This window comes from Physeter macrocephalus, chromosome 7 (assembly GCF_002837175.3).
Source record: "Physeter macrocephalus isolate SW-GA chromosome 7, ASM283717v5, whole genome shotgun sequence".
NCBI classification, from domain to species: domain Eukaryota; kingdom Metazoa; phylum Chordata; class Mammalia; order Artiodactyla; family Physeteridae; genus Physeter; species Physeter macrocephalus.
This window is the reverse complement of record NC_041220.1, coordinates 40,636,764-40,654,675: the sequence shown is the minus strand read 5'-3', so window position 1 is coordinate 40,654,675 and position 17,912 is coordinate 40,636,764. Positions and strand designations below refer to the sequence as shown.

At 32.7% G+C, this 17,912-nt stretch overlaps 1 protein-coding gene across 5 annotated transcripts in view; it reads right to left on the bottom strand.

The window, feature by feature from the left end:
• Positions 1 to 4,448: 4,448 nt before the first annotated feature.
• The window catches only part of EPHA5 (EPH receptor A5), a 326,273-nt gene continuing 312,809 nt past the window's right edge, over positions 4,449 to 17,912 (bottom strand). For all 5 annotated transcript variants that reach the window (XM_055085948.1, XM_024132021.1, XM_024132023.1 and 2 more), the window contains 3 exons: positions 15,014 to 15,207; positions 12,156 to 12,311; positions 4,449 to 4,554 (listed from right to left, as the gene is read on the bottom strand). In XM_055085948.1, coding sequence (XP_054941923.1) covers positions 4,449 to 4,554; positions 12,156 to 12,311; positions 15,014 to 15,207 — 456 coding nt within the window. The remainder of the gene's footprint in view (positions 4,555 to 12,155; positions 12,312 to 15,013; positions 15,208 to 17,912) is intronic.

Genomic DNA, 17,912 nt, shown 5'->3' with positions numbered 1-17,912 from the left:
CTACAAAAACATGTACACAAACCAAATCCACATAGAGCTTCAAACAGAGAAAATATACAGAAATGCTAACTCTTCCTTGAATTAATGTTGAGGCAGGGACTTGAGATATCTCAATGCCTAACATAGAATAATGCTATACAGCTGCTTCTGACTTGCCTGAAACTAAAACATTCTAACAAACATATTAACAAATGACTGAGTCTAAGTTTTATTCTCAGACTATTATAAATGAAATTTTTTACACTTTTAAATAATAAATTGTAAAACTATTAGCACCTAAAGATGCAAAAACATGTTGACCACTGAAACTTCTGCTGTCGAGATAGCCCAGCCTGAATAGATATGACATTCTTTGCCACCTTCAATTTTTTTCATTTACATTTAAAAGAAACAAATAACGTTTGATTCTGATTATTATAAATAGACTCTTTTTTTAAAGAATTGGTGTCTTTTCCTAAGCAATAATTATGTGGTCATTCTGAGTAAGAACATTCAATCGTTTATGTGTAAAAAGACTTTTTCATAAATCAACAAGAAATGAAAAGAAAGTTCTTATCTATTTCTTCTTTGATACGTTACTATATAATTAACAGCATAATAGAGAAAAATATTCAATGTAACCAGCTGTGCTACAGAGTTGAAAAAATGATGACTTATGTTAGTTATTAATTTCAAATAAAACTAGCACTTTGATTGTTTATTCATTATCATCATCATCATCATCTTATTGTACCTACTTTTTATTTATTTTGAGGTTAAACATCTGTGAGGACATAAGCAAAGACAGTTTACTATCATACTTAGCTTTCTTTTTTCTTTATTTTTAGAAAGGACAAAATGAGAAAAGGATCTTAGTCTACTATGCAACAGCATACATCTAGTAAATTTCTAACACCTGACTCAAATGGCATTTGCCATCTAATGTACAATTGCAGCCAACAAATGTCTTCCACAGGTAAATATCTCTGCTTGTGCTTTTGAGAACCCACTTTAAATGGGAGAAAGAATGATGTTAAAAAAATCTTTAACTTTCACATGGAGATTAAATAGCAGACATGCAAACACATTAAGTGCTCAATTGATATTAATTTTCCATTTTAAACTTGAGATAGGAAACTATTTCTTCACCATTGCACACTGGTTAAAACTCTTACAAACTGAGTTAAGGAGGTTTTGTATTGTTTTGGCAACTCTGAAACTAATGACGCTGACCACATTTAAGTTTAGGTAGAATATTGGAATATAATTTTTATAGTAATCCTACAACTTTAGAACACTGACTTGGTGATTATAACACAAGAAATAAAAGACCATGCACATTCATTTTTTTTAAATGGGAAAATCAAAATTTTTACATTTTTACATACAATTCAACAGCCAAGAAGAACTGATTATGTCATTTTTACATGTGAGCAAATGACAAGATTAGAAAACAAATTATGATTGATAAAAGTAGAATTGAGTGACTTCGACAGATATCAGTAAGTTGAGAATTACTCCCTGCTTGTGCCTATTTTTCAAAGTTAAACACTGAGAAAGACTTATGCTTTAAAGGTATTGTTACTGATAGTTAAAATAACATTATGTTCAATTTGACAAATCTATCTTATGTACTAAAATTATTGAATCTATATTTTATTTTTGGTTGTCTGGTAGGTGACGATATGAACCAAAAGGATAAGAAATCACACAATCAAGATTTGTCAAACCTTGCCCTGGGTTACTGCCTTGTTGCATTTCACAAAAGCTGCCTCTCTCCTTGTTCCACTTCCCACATTTATAGATGAGATTGGCACTTCCCAATTGGTGATATATCCAGTGGTGAATAAATATTTTTGAAAGGAATTCTTTCTTCTTTTTTGGGGGGTGTGCAGGAGTGCATCTTCTAAAATCATATTGACATTCCTTAGAAAGTCTCAACCAAAGTGAGATATGGCTGAAAGCTATGTGTTTAACTTTCATCTCAATTTACTTTCCAAAATATACATTAAGGTTGCAAAGGAAGGAAATAAATTTGATCGAAATTAATTTATAATGTTCTTTTGTGAAAAAGAGAAAGTCTGCATTGTAACTTCAAATTCCAATCACTTAGATATATTCCGTCCTGACATCCCAATCATCTTTGAACACATAAAGCTGGAAAACAATTTAAGTATATTTGTTATGTGTAAGTAATTGCGGCTAGTCCATCAACTCTAAAATTTATGGTCATTTCTCTTTTAAATCAATAAATTTATTCTTACTTTGAAGTTTCTCAATTGTTACTTTATCACTTATATTTGGTTGGTTTTACTAAATTCGATAAGTGCAACACAATCTCCAATTACTTTGTACAAAAGGAATTAGTTTAGTTACTTTTTTGTTTCCTGAAAAAAACAAATGCATCTTTCATAATGGTGATGCCTCCTTACTTGTGATTTTATCAAGACAAAGTTAAGTCCATCTCTCTCTATTTTGTCCGGAAATTTCACTACTATAGAGTATACTTAAGCATAGTTTGTGTGGACCCATGGTACAGTATAGACCCAGTAAAGAATTATAGCCCTAATTGGACAGGACTCAATATATCATTTGAAATTGCTTAAAACTTCCATTTTTCCCTATATTCTTTAGCAAAGAGATACTTAAGTAAAAGGTGGGCAGGGTAGAAAGAAGGTACGTCCCAAAAGTTTATTCTTGTATATGCTAACATTTGACTGAAACAGGCTCTTGGGAAAGAGAGAGGGAGTACCAACAATATAATGCTGGTATATTCCCTATGGATGTCACTGATCCAAGCTACTCCAATAAAACTATTGCCATTGATAACCACAAGTAGGCTGTATTTTGCTTAAAGGCTGTGCTCTTTGAATAATCACGTCATTCATGATTTATAAAATGTAATAATACAAAAAAACTTGGTTATTTCGCCAAGGAGCTCAGTTTTGTTCAAGTTCTAATAACGGTTCAAATGTCAGTCTTCACCAAGTGTGGTATATAGAATGTACATAGGACATATATTTCTTAATAAGGCCAATAAATAACACTTTAGATTGGCTCATCAAAATAAATTCAGTTCAGTGTAACTGAATACAAGATGAAACTACCAAATGAACAAACTTCCATCAACAAATAAAACTGTCAAGTTTTGCCATAGAGAAAATTCTAAAGGGGAAAATATATACATATGTATTTGTCATCATTCCATTGCTGCTTTAGTATCAAAATTTCTTAGAGCTGAGCCACAAGGGAGATGGTTACCAAGGATTAACACTTAGGGGTAATGCTTGGTGCTATGTGCTGGATTTAACAACATTAACACAAGTCTGCACAGTTAAATCCTTCTACATCCTGCTGAAAATGTGTCCTTCGGTGTCAACTTTGCTTGACAAGATATTTTCTGGGACTCAGAAAGGTGAAATTTCTTACAGGGGTGCAAGATTAATGGCTAGAAGAACTGCATTGTCACAGATATCACAAAGTGTTTTCAAAATGCCAAAGGGGATTTAGTCTTTTAGGCATTTCCTGTCGGTGAATAAAGAGATTTAGTAGCTTTTAGACACATGAGAGGAAAAAAGACACAAGCTTGTGTTAAATTTTGTTTTACAGCTTCCCTATTTCTCTGATTCCTAATACACTCTGGAACACTTGTTCCTGAATGTTGCTAAAATTAAAACACTATTAACAATGCAAGCAGAATGGTAATACACACATGTGCAAGCCACACACACACAGAGCTCCAACTTAAATTGATTCCTGGGTATATAGCAAATTATACAGTATATTCACATTTATTACCTAGTAGTTTCTAGAAGAACAACTAAAAGTAAATTTTATAACACAGAAAAATAAATATACACCCTGTATTGTACTTGTCCTTGATCAAGCAACATGTTTATACACAAGTTTCTATAACTTAACGCTGTGTAACAGCATTTAAAATTACAAAAGAAGATATCTATTTAGAAATTATCTAACCATATTGCTCTTCAATACACTTATGTAGACAATTAAGACTTGAAGTTTGAAGTAAACTTCAGTAAACTGCAGCTTTTGTTAGCCCACAAATGGCTATAAAACTTTTCCTTTCAAATAGATTCTTGGAAGTTTTGAAAAGGGCTGCCTTCATTCAGTCTATAAAGGTGCTATATATAGTTATATATTTCATGTATAAAATTCTGTAGACGTAGTGAGAAGGATTTTGTTGTTGTAATATAAGATAACGTTTAACCTCATGTTCTTATTCCATGCAGGTTATATTTGCTTCATTAAAAATGAAGATATTGAGAGGAAGATAAAGATATTTTAGGAAAACACTGATCACAAATTCTGTGGCTGAAACAAATGCTTTCTTAAGGTTTAGAAATCACTGAGTTTTCCCTTTTACCCCCTTTTTTGTTAAAATAAATCTCAGGGCTTGTTTACAAAGTGCAGAATCATTCACTTGACGAAGTGACAATTAACTGAAGTTACAATGGCACCATCCCGTTGACCAGCTGCACCTTCATTTCTTGAAGGCTGTTCATAATCTTCTTCTGGTGACCAACAAGAGTCACTCCAAGCCGTCTCAAATCCCTGCATGAAGAAAGCACACATTGGATGTATGTATTGATTCAATTGGTAGCACACCTCAATATTTCACGCTGGCAAAGAGGCAAACATTTTGCAGAAACTAATTAGATTACAGTCCCAATTTAGACATACAGGGTCCAGTTTTCAAAAGCAGGCTCTAAAATTGTACCTGAAAATCTGTTTGCAGTCAAAGATATATTTAAAACAAGGAGTGATATATATTTGCCTCCCTTTTTGGACACGATTATTTTGGTGGCACAGAACAGTGAAAAAACAAATTTGTACATGCTTACCAATAAATATTTAAATTAAAGGGTACAATTTCATTGAACGGTTTTGAAAATATGGACCTACAATATGAACAAGCACTTTTTTTTTTTTTTGCTAAAAGAAGTGAGCATAAAATATACTTTAAAAAATTTCATAGCTAAGCAGTTGAAGATCGAACTTTTCAAATGACTCAGTCAGCACAATCATCTTCTATAACAGATATCTTTAGGGAATAATCAGCACTACATTGCTCTTATAACACAAATATTTTATTTTTTACTTGGAACCCAAAGTGGAGGAGCTTTCTTCCTTTATCAAATACAACTAGGCTCTATTGGCATTTAGAGCATTCTGAAGATTACACGCTATCAAGCAGTCTTTTCAACCAAGATGCTTTCATACTGTTTCTTTTAAACAAACTTATTATTCAAAAGAAAACTACAAATGTTTAGATTCTTAAACTACAAGCATATTATGGAGCTCAAGGCCAGTGCTCATGGTTTTTAAATGTTATTTCATAGGATATTCAGGAATTCTATTTTCCCAAAATATGCATTTGGCAAATATAATAATTCAGGTACGTTTGGCAAATAATGTTAATTATTTAAAAATGAGCATTAACAATTCAAGATTTTTAAATGACAAGGGATGTTTGGTAAGTTAGATTTTTTAGATAATTACTCTATTTAACACATTATGCTAAAAGTAGAATATTTTTGCATTCAGTAAATGCATCAATTTCAGATTGTCTTAGAATTCTTTAGAATTGGACACAATGACACGAATTATTATATGTAAAATTGAATAGTTTTGGAAGATCAAAGAAATCTCTTAATTATCAGAGGATACAAATTGAATAAACGGGTACTTAACCTCCATGTGTATTATTATTGGAAATAATTATTTATCTAAATAATATCTTAGGTGTCTTTTTCTTTTTATGTTTTCTTGATTTCTTATGAGAGTTTTAGCAAATGGCAAATAGCTAAAAAAAAAAAAAAAAAAAAAAGCAATCACTTGGCTAGATAACACAGCCAGTCTTAGCAGAGCCAGGACTAAAACCAGGAATCTGACACCAAAGTCCATACTCTTAATTTCTCATTTCTCTGAGATATAATTTTGAGCAAAGAACTTTAAATTACATGTAATTATTTATTCATCTGTAAAATGAGAACTCTGTATATATAACATCAAATATCCAAAATTCTAAAAGAAAGAAGATGTCTAATAAAGGAAATCAAACACTTACTTCTTTGACTGAAGCTATGGTAACACAATCTATAGAAGTATACTTCATGGCAACTACAGTTATGGGCTAACTAATACTCTCATGTTTCCACATGTAATTTATGCATCATGAATTGTGAAGACAGGAGAATTCACGGGTGCTCACTACCAAACTTTGGACCTAAGTCAGGAGAAAAGAGTCTAAAATTCCTTAAACTGAAAGCAATCGACCTCTACTAGAGAATGTAAATAATTAGTACTTGAAATAAAGTTTAAAACATATGTTTTATCATATGCTTTATAAACCTACAGGTGATTCTGACAAATTCAGATTTGAAAGTACTGATTTAATATATACGTATTTAAACTGCACAATTCATATGGCCAACCCAATTAATAGGAATGAGGTTTTGAAAATAGCTATTACAGTTTATTCTGAAAGACCTGAAAACATTTTACAGGTTTTCCTGCTCAAACAGGGTGGACTTTGCATATACAATACCAAAACCTTAATTTGAAGTGTGTGTCTATGGGAGGGGCATGGGTGTATGCGTGTATGTATTCCATATTCCAACTCTTGGTTGTTTTGTCTAACTCTTATGAAATCACTCGTTTGACTTATTTTTGTTTCCACTGTCTTAATCTGTTATTATATTATATGTAAATATAACCTCATTCTCTGCAAATAACCACAAGAAAGACTCTGGTTCAGTGCTTTGGGAATTTAAATTTTTTGTGGCATCTATATCATGCTAAAGAATGAATGTTTTAAGGAATTGTATTGGATTAATACAGTTATAGAGTTTGTGTTTACAGGCAAATAAAACCTGTCCTTCTTCAGAACATTTCATATATCTAGATTTTAAATTAAATTTGTTTGAATTTTCCCAAGCATAAAATTTTATTTAGGGTCATCTTATGATCTGATTATCCCCTAAGATTCATACGGGAGGAAGGTCAGACCACTGAAATTCTCTCTCTCCTTCTTCCTCTCTCTTCCTCCGTCTCACCTCCCACCTCTACCCCTCCTTCCACGGGATAAACGGAATTATGAAAACACAGCATTGAGTTTTACATACTGCCATAAATTATGTGTCTTTAATGGAATGCTGTTGTTTTTAAAATCTGATCTGTCATTTCAAAAACTGTCAAATTAATGTGCAGAGATTTAGAAAGTAGCATTTATAATGCATGCAATATACATTTACCTTTACAAAATGTGATTTACAGTTTAAAAGTGGGGAGAAATAAGATTATTAATGCAGTTAAACTTGTTCTCAGCAGCAAAGTAGTTTCTTTAAAAATCCCATTTATTATTTTTCTAATAATACTACAAATGAGAATTAAAAAGGTATTAGCAAAACGTTTCTAGTAAAGGTTAAGTAACTTTATTCCAATATTGATAAGTACATTAAAGTATTTTCTTTTATGTAGTTTTGTCTCACACTTTTGTGATTTCCAACAATTTCCATTTTACTCCTTAAAGTACATATTAAATGGTCAATTTAACAGTAATAATGTGAGAGAAATTTGATAAAAACTGAAGTATTTTACATTTCATGATGAAGGTGCTGCTCTATTTGCAATGATTTTTGAAAAAATAACTTGAAAATGGTTTAAGATGTATTTTACTATTTCATTTTTCTATATAGGAATTTTTGTAGCAAGACAAAGTTTTAGGTGTGTCCCCTTTACAAATATTGTACTAATTTTTATCATGACCACGTGTAATCTTAATACCCAAAGCCAATTCTAATGATGATAAACTATATTTCAGCATAGGCCTATGAATCTAAACATGATGAGAATAGTATTGTTACATAAAAAATGGTTTGGATTTTGTCAATAAAGCATGGTTAGTTTTAGAAACGCTGCAAATATAATGAATTGCCATGGTTGTGACAACATTCCAATCTTTTTTTCAAATGTTATTCCATAATATTAAATAATGGAAAACACTGATATTATGGTGCTAAAATGGCAGAATGAAAAGTGGAGAATAACGAGAGGTGTTTAGTTGATATTGGAGCCAGCTCTTGATTATTCAGGATGTAGTTCATCCACTTGTAGAGGAAACATTCCCTTACTTTCTTCTCCCTTCTGCTTTACACACCTTTTAGCCACATCATTGGTACTTAGCCCCACCAACACTGGCTGGATAGGAGAAGGGAGAAGAGAGTTTAATGAATATTCACTAAATTTCAGTGCTTATTCTTTTTGTCATAGTTTTATTATGCAGTTGTATGTTTGGACTTTTTTGGTTCACTTAGAAGAATCCTGATAATCATTATATATGTACTGTACAAGATAAATATACATATATTTGGCAAGAAAGAACTTAACCATGACCTGGTTATGTTTTTCAATGGTTGAGACCTTGTGAGGGTTACACTAGACATTTTAGCTTACTTATGTAGAGCACAGAGGATAGTAAGCACTCCTATGTGTGTTTTAGGCATATAATAAATTATGCATAATGATAAGTTAAATTTATTTGAATTAGTGTGCACAAATTTTGGCTCTAGATTTGTGACACTTTCCTTTAAAATATTTTAATATTTTAAGACCCTATTTTAATAAATGATACTAATAGGAATCTCTTCAGCTTACGCACAATTGATATAATATTTAAGTTCATTGGACTTTGCTCATTTTCTGAATAATCAAAAGTTGACAGTACTGGTCTGACAAGAAGTTTAAAAAACAGCTGTAATACTGTCCTTAATTCAAATCTTTGGATTCATTTTGCAACTCACCTCAAGCTCACAATTCCCCCTATCGACCATAACTCACTGCACTTAAACACCATAGTACAGATTGCATAATTACTGCTACAACAATTGTTCTAATATGAGTACTGTTCACAGAACAGCAAAGTTGAGGCACAGAGATCAGCAGACAGAAATATCTAAGGTTGAAAGCCACTTTCATTGAACACATTTTAACTCTAAGATCTTGAAATATTTCATTTCTATTCCACATCAAGCCATACATGTATGTGCTTGCAAAAAATAAATAAATAAATAAATAAAATTAAACCTTTATGAAGGAAATTTTCACCAAAGTATGTGGTTCTGAAAAACTGTAATTGTTTACTCTTCCTTATTCTAAACCCACCATGAGAACAAATTTAATGGCACAAATTATAGCATATTTTTCTTATGTAGGTATATGGCAGTTTGATCTTTTGCTTTATATTAATTAATTTTAGTTTTTTTTCTAAGCATTTATTACAGGTATGAATATTTCTTCCATTTATCAGTTTCTATTATACTCTGGCAATAATACTGACACTAATATTTTATTTTATTAAAATATTATACAGACTACATAAAATTATTGTTTAGATATAGGCAAAGACCATGTATAAAAAATCATTAAGTATTTGAGTTTGTCTTTACTGATATCCCAGTTCCTTTGCCATAGTCCTTAATAATGACTGACTTTTTTTGGTGAAGGGCAAGCAAAATGCATAGATAATTTTGTTTCTTATATTTCTGACCAAACAAGTAACTGATTATCCACTCTTTTGTGAGTTCTTTAACATAATATTTTGATAAATATGTTCTTACTAATAGAAAACAAATATGGTCAAAAACACAATAAACAGGACTTTCCTGGTGGTGCAGTGGTTAAGAATCCGCCTGCCAATGCAGGAGACATGGGTTCAATCCCTGGTCTGGGAAGATCCCACATGTCGCGGAGCAACTAAGCCCATGTGCCACAACTACTGAGCCTGCACTCTAGAGCCCTCAAGCCACAACTATTGAGCCCGTGTGCCACAACTACTGAAGCCCATGTGCCTAGAGCCCATGCTCCGCAACAAGAGAAGCCACCATAATGAGAAGCCCGCACACCACAACGAAGAGTAGCCCCTGCTCGCCACAACTAGAGAAAGCCCACACACAGCAATGAAGACCCAACTCGGCCAAAAATAACTAAATAAAAAATAAATAAATTTATTTTTTAAAAAATCAGTCCTCCAATTCAAATACTTAAAAACAAACAAACAAAAAACCCCACAATAAACAAGAGGACATGTATTTAAAAGGTGTTGGACTCTCCAATAAATCAGCTTCACTGAAGTTAAGCTTGGCTGGCTCAGTTCCTAGTAAGGAATGTGTTATTATGGTCCCAGGAAACTCAAGCAATTGACACACGGTGACCAACATTCTCTGAACAGGAAGATGTTGGTAAGTCTCTTAATTTCACCTTACTCTTCTGGTCAGAGTAAATAAATTAAAACATAAAATATCTGAAAGGAGGCAATATAGCAGGAGGCAACAAGCTACCAAAGTAACAGAGAGAGAAGAAATTGAACCAAGTAGAGAAGAACTGACGAGACAAAAATACTGGAAAATAGAAATGAGTTGCAGACCATCATAAGATGATAGAAGAAACTATTAGGGCTTGAAAGAAAACATACAAAATGAGAGAGTTTGGAGATAGAAGGGAAAATAGGAAAGTAAAGAGAAAGGAATTAAAAGAAATAAGAAAAAGTGGAACCATAATTCTAAAACACTCAACATATTTACAGTATTTGGGGGCCCCAAAGAAAGTAAAACAGAGGTAGCTAATGCAAGAGCCATTATTGGTGATTATAACTATTCTCTGAAGGCAGAAGCAAAAAAAGTAGTGGATATAAATATATACATGTATAGTGCTATTTTAATAAAAAAAAAGAGACATCATTTAATGCAAATAGTTTTATTATATATTTACAAGTAATCTGACATCAGGTAGAAGAAATACCTACAGTATCATTTTAATATAAAATGACAAATGACTTTAATAAATTAAAATGACCATTTTTACAGAAAAATTAAAGAGCAATCATGTAAAAATAGTTTTAAATTATCAGTAAAATTTTCCATTTATTATTTTAAGTATAGCACAGATGAGTTTTTTGAGTGTCCAAAGAAATAATGGGCAAAGTATACGTGTCATCAAGTATATATGATTTAGTGGTGATGGTGAAAATGAGATTCAATAAATTAAGATAGCCAGTTGAGTGGTGATTTTAGGTCCTTTCAGCTGTAGTTATGGAGAAGAGAAATGCTGAGAGAATGTGACACTAATTGGTGATAAATGATGGTACCCTGTTACCTTTTGTTGATGGGCAGTGAATTCAATGAACCAGAGAATGCCAGAATAGAGATGGTGAGAACCAAGCACTCAGTGTTCATATTATGTGAAGTAATGGAAGAAGTTCTGTGGTTTAGTGCTTTAGAAGGTTCTACCATGTTTTAAACCTTACAACAATATTTTAACCTTTGAATTTGTAGGTAATTTGAACTAAGTTATCATTTTATTCACAGGTTAAAACATCATTCGTGATACTGTAATCTAGATGTAACCACCATAACAACAGTTAATTTTCACAAATAACAAATATTAGGCTAAAGTAATTATACATACAGAGTATATAATAAGATACAAACAACTTACAACCTTAAAGGATTCAATATTTAACTCTAGTGATTTTTATTGAATAAGATTGGATAAACTTTATCTTAAACGTGCAAACAGAAAAGGGCACAATTGGTTCCACTGAGATTGTACCAAATAACAAATCAGAGGCAGGATCTAATATATCCTTGGATTGCAAGAATATAATATGCACCACTTAGAGAGTAAACAAGATTCCTGCCTGGGAAGCTTTGCTTAAGCTGATGTTACCTGGGTATTCATCAGAGCCAAAATTTGAGTATGTTTTGTTGTTATTTAGGGCTAGCCACACCAATTGTGCTTACAGTTTGTTTTGTTTTGTATTTACATTCATATAACATAGGTATCAGTATAAAAACTTTGTCAAGAAAACATCTTTTCCACAACACAAAGTACCAGTATTTTGCCAAGGAGATGTTATTCCAATTATTCAAATATGCATATGTTATTTGTTTGAAGTAAAGAAGCAAAGATACTGGCCACAAGTAGCATTAACCATGCAGTTGTTAACAATACAGGCTAAAAATGAAGAGGCTTTTTTGAAAGCTGCCATACATGGACAAAGGTTAACTGATTTCCCTTGACCTCATCCAGATTGGTTTCCGAACAATTTTTCTCACCCCAGCAATTATGTAAAAATTATCAGAAAAATTACTCACTCCAAGGTCACCTGAGCCACAGCGTCCATTGAACTGTATCCATTTTCCATGAAAATCTCTGTATATCGGCCCATTTTGATTGCTTCTAGCCATTCACCTACTGATCTGTAGGCCCCAGACCCCAGTGAGCCATGTTCTGCTAACAAATTAGGTACTCTAAAACACATAAAACACAAATATTAAAAGTAACATTTAAACTCTTTTGTAACAAATTATATTGTAATATTAGCTCATAATCAATGGATCTTTGAGTCTATAAGTATATTTATAATAGAAAAATATACAAATGCTAACAAGGAAGAAAGTAATTCAAAATACAGAACACAAAACAATCTATTCAGATTTTTTCTATCTATAGTTAATGATGACTTATAATGGCTTGATATGTACATTAGCTAAAAATTCCATGTAGTAATTTAGATGTATTTACTTCCTAAAGCTGTTTTGTTTGTAAAAATAGTATAGAAAATGCTACCAAATAGAGATATGCAGGATAATTTGTGTAAAGCCAATTGCTTCTAGACTTCACTAGAGAAACTCATGCTCATTTGAGCTACTTTCCCAGGAGACCAGAAGTTAGTTATCCTTTATATTATGCTCTTACATATACAGGGGTGCTTGTTAATTCACCTAATTACTGGTTAATTCCAGTAGTGGAACTGGAAAGCAAAAAAGCCACACTACTCATCTTCTCCACATCCAATTCTTCCTGAAGTTCTCGTCTTTATACTCTGCGATAAAATAGTCTGCTCCTTCCTCGTTTTCAGTCCCCTCACAATCTATAATTGTGTGTACTAGCCATTCGACTTCCAATATATTGCAAAGCTGACCATTTCTATTTAATTTTTCACCACCTTAGTTCAAGACATCATCATGTCTTACCTGCACAAGCACTCTAGCTCATAGTTATTCTGCTAAATTCTACCCTCACTCTCACAATGTTTTTATTTTGTTTATCTCTCTCTCCCCCAACAGTGTGTTGCTCAATGTTGTATAATCAGCACCTAGCCCACAGCATGACACAGAGTAGACACATGAATATTTATTGGATGAATAAGTGGACATTTGGTAGTAATTTGTAGCCATTAAACAGTACGGTCAAAGATTTGTTGAAGATAGAATGGAGAATAGAATCTCGAAGTTGAGATTATAGAAGAGTTGCAATTTTTGGTAATAGCAAAGTCTAGAATTTGACTATGAAAAAGAGTCCAAGGTGGGCTAGAGACCAAAATCATTGAAGGGGAAAATTTCAAGTATTGAGAGATATTTGAATATCATCTACATGGTTACTCAAATCACCTAGTTTTGTGACATGGGTTGGGATAGAGAGAAAGAGACAGTGAATCAGGAACTAACACCTTCTAGAACCATGATTTGTAGATGACTGAATAAAGATGGGGTAGTGAGCGATACAGTCCTCCCCAGTATCTGCAGGGGATTGGTTCCAGGACCCCATCCTCCACCCCATGGATACCCAAAACTATGGATGTTCAAGTCCCTTATATAAAATGGTGTAGTACAGTCGGCTCTCCACATCTGCACATACAGAGGACCAACTGTATAGTCTTAAGCTAAATCTATTTAAATGAAACCTAGCAAGCTGAATTCTACATAATGCATACAAGGAAATATGAAAGTTCTTTGGAGATTTTAAAGCTGCTCTCAAGCTATAATGATGATGCTGATATATATTAATACAATTTAGAACATAAAAATATATTTTTATGATTTCCTTTCCTTATATCCATTTGTGACAACTTAACATAACTCAAACAAGTAGATGAGAGAAACACAATATTTTAGATGACAATAAACAATTTAAAAGCAGTTATTTCGGGAACAACATAAGGAATGAACTCTAAGATGCATTCTCCAGTTGCTACCATAGAAAGGTAATGATGCCTGAACAGAGTTTGAATATTCATTCCTCATTTGTATTTAAAAATGACTTTTTGCCTAGTAAACAAATGTTATACCAGAATCATAGAACTTATGTAACTTTATCAACAAATTGTTTCTCATTTAGTTCATACTATGGGCAGCCAATTCAGTTACCAGCAGGATACCTTTTCTTGTGGAGATAGACAACTGCCTTATATATAGTGAAAATAACAATTTGGTAAGTTTTCTAGTACAGAATCAAACTGATTTATTTTTTGAGAGGATAATTTTGTAATTTTTCAGGTAAAAGAGGTAAGAATGCTTTATATAATGTAACATTATTTACATGCATTCACATGCATTCAGAAAAGTTTACAAAATGTTCATTTGCTCACACAAAATTTTTCCACAAGATTACTCATTTATTATTTTTAAGTCCTGTTCATACTACACAGTAAATGATTATCCAAATATCTGTACTCAACTGGATAAGGAAAAGGAGTTGTTGATGTTCATAAAATATGACAGGTGGTGAAATCTATTCTAAGGAAATCAAAGAGTAATTGTTGTTATATATCTCCTGTTTAAAATTATACCAGTGCTTAACTGGATTTTCCCCATCATCTTATAATCTTATGTTCCCCCATCCAAACCTATGTGGGGTCCAAAGCACCTGAAAATACACATATTTGGGGATTTTTTAAAATGCTACCTGAATCTGGCTATAGTTAACATTTATCTGCAACTGGTAGGTTACACTATTAGATTAGGTACAGATGTTTTAAAGTATAATTTAATCATTTATATTTCACTCATTATAAAGGAATAACATTATGCAAAAACCATATTCAAATAAATTAGTGTAATATAGGTTCATAGGCTAGCATGTGTACACAAGTAATTTCATTAACTTGATATTTGTGGCATCAATCTGAATTAGCAATATTCAGAAAAATCTCTCCAGACTGGCCTTGTACCTGCTCGATGCATTAACCAGCGTCTTCAAGCTACTTGGGTTACGTATCAGCTTGTCCAACATGTTGACGATTTCATCAAACTTGGGCCTGCTATTTCGGTCTTTCTGCCAGCAATCCAGCATTAATTGGTAGAGAGCAGCAGGACAGTCCATGGGGCTTGGCAGACGGTAGCCTTCCTCTACAGCTTTAATCACCTGCGTAAAGTGAAAGAGAACCGGTCCCCCAAAGCCACACATTTAGTACAGAATAGCTTGAGAAATTTCCCACTGTTCAGTTTGCATCCTTTCTTACTCTTACTCTTGCAGTAACAAGCAGCATCACTGTCTCTAACATCCCTGATTATTCCATTTGCTGCAAAATACAACAAAGAAAAAATATGCTATCGCACAATATAAAAAAAGATAGGCTTTCCTCACATATGATAAAGAAAATAAATGGTAATCATCTTTACCTAAAATCTTGGTGTAGGGTGATTTGTAAAATTAATTGACATAAAAATAAACAGTTCATCTTTTATTTATCCTCATATTCTGGAATCAAATAGAGATTAACTTTTCTAGTGGCCTCTCTGAAAAGTTAATGTCTTTTTAATGAAAAATTATGTGTAGAACCACATTTTTTAAAGTAATAGAACTGCAATTTTACTTCTAAAGAGACTTTTGGATGGCAAATGATGGATAAGTCAAAGGCTAAATTAGCATAAATGTCTTATGTATCATTGAATAATGTCAAGGTCTGGCTGTTTATTATCATCTACTGATTTCTGTCAGGAATTTGGAATGACTGTTTAGTAATGCAGGCATTACAAACATCATTGATTTTAAATGCAACCACACATATGAGTATCAGTCTAATTGTGAGATTGTTTTATCAAAAATATTCTTAATGTTGCTGCTGCCATCAAAATGTCTAATTCCAGAAGAGTTCTGTCTATGCTACTGAACATAATAATACAACTTTTATTCAATTATTAAAATTTTAATACTTAAATGATACCCCAAACCAATAATAATGAGCATATTTCTCAAAATCTTATTTGAATAATTTCTTGATGATTAAACTTAATTATATTTTTCAACAAGCACTTTAGATTTGATCTGACAAATGGAAAAAATATGATGATTAGAATAGAATTTTTACCAAGATAATTTTGAAAGATTGTAGAGAAACCAGTCTCTCAATGATAAAGGAAATGACATCTGAACAAAAGTAGTGGCAGATGGAGAGATTTTGGAGACATTTATAACATAAGGGTAGAGGTGAGAGTAGAGGAAGTATTTGAGAGAAAACAAGTTCAAGCCTTTCACACCGGATGGTTGTTGTGATTAATTTTTGGTTAGCACATTTATGGGGGTGGGAAATGCTGACAGGTATAATTTGGTGCTTGTTTTATTTGAGGTGAGTAGGGAACCACAGATGGCAATCTACAGGAATCTGTCTGCAGTACAGGAGATACTTGGGCTGATAATAAATGTGAGGGTCATCAATGCTTGGTCACAGCTTGAAGTAGGGTGTAATTTATATCTCCCCAGGAAGGGCAAAAAATAAAGGTTCCTGAGAAGCACCAATAGCTAAGTTTGGACAGAGAAATAAAAAGTACTCGAGGACTCTAAAAATAAATGGTCAGATAAATAACTGAATAACTATGAGCAAAATACCTGGGAGTCATCTACCACTTTAGTTAATTCAAAAACAATACATCTTTATTATTATTATTTAATTTTATTTTCTTAACATCTTTATTGGGGTATAATTGCTTTAAAATGGTGTGTTAGTTTCTGCTTTATAACAAAGTGAATCAGCTATATATATACATATATCCCCATATCTCCTGCCTCTTGCATCTCCCTCCCACCCTCCCTATCCCACCTCTCTAGGTGGTCACAAAGCACTGAGGTGATCTCCCTGTGCTATGCGGCCGCTTCCCACTAGCTCTCTATTTTACATTTGGTAGTGTATATATATGTCCATGCCTCTCAAAAGTTAAAAGGCATAGAGGGAACTTTCCTCAAGATAATAAAGGTCATATATAACAAACCCACAGCAACATCTTTCTCAATGGTGAAAAACTGAACCCATTTCCACTAAGATCAGGAACAAGACAATGTTGCCCACTCTCACCACTATTATTCAACATAGTTTTGGAAGTTTTAGCCACAGCAATCCGAGAATAAAAAGCAATAAATGGAATCCAAATTGGAAAAGAAGGAGTAATGCTGTCACTGTTTGTAGATGACATGATACTATACATAGAGAATCCTAAAGATGCCACCAGAAAACTGCTAAGGCTAGTCAATGAATTTGGTAAAGTAGCAGGATACAAATTTAATGCACAGAAATCTCTGGCATTCCTATACACTAATGATGAAAAATCTGAAAGAGAAATTAAGGAAACACTCCCATTTACCATTGCAACAAAAAGAATAAAATATCTAAGAATAAACCGACCTAAGGAGACAAAAGACCTGTATGCAGAAAATTATAAGACACTGATGAAAGAAATTAAAGATGATACAAATAGATGGAGAGATATACCACGTTCTTGGATTGGAAGAATCAACATTGTGAAAATGGCTCTACTACCCAAAGCAATCTACAGATTCAATGCAATCCCTACCAAACTACCCTTGGCATTTTTCACAGAACTACAACAAAACATTTCACAATTTGTATGGAAACACAAAAGACCCTGAATAGCTAAAGCAATCCTGAGAAAGAAAAACGGAGCTGGAGGAATCAGGCTCCCAGACTTCAGAGTATACTACAAATCTACAGTAATCAAGAGAGTATGGTACTGGCACACAAACAGAAATATAGATCAATGGAACAGGATAGAAAGCCCAGAGATAAATCCATGCACATATGGTCACCTTATCTTTGATAAAGGAGGTAAGAATAT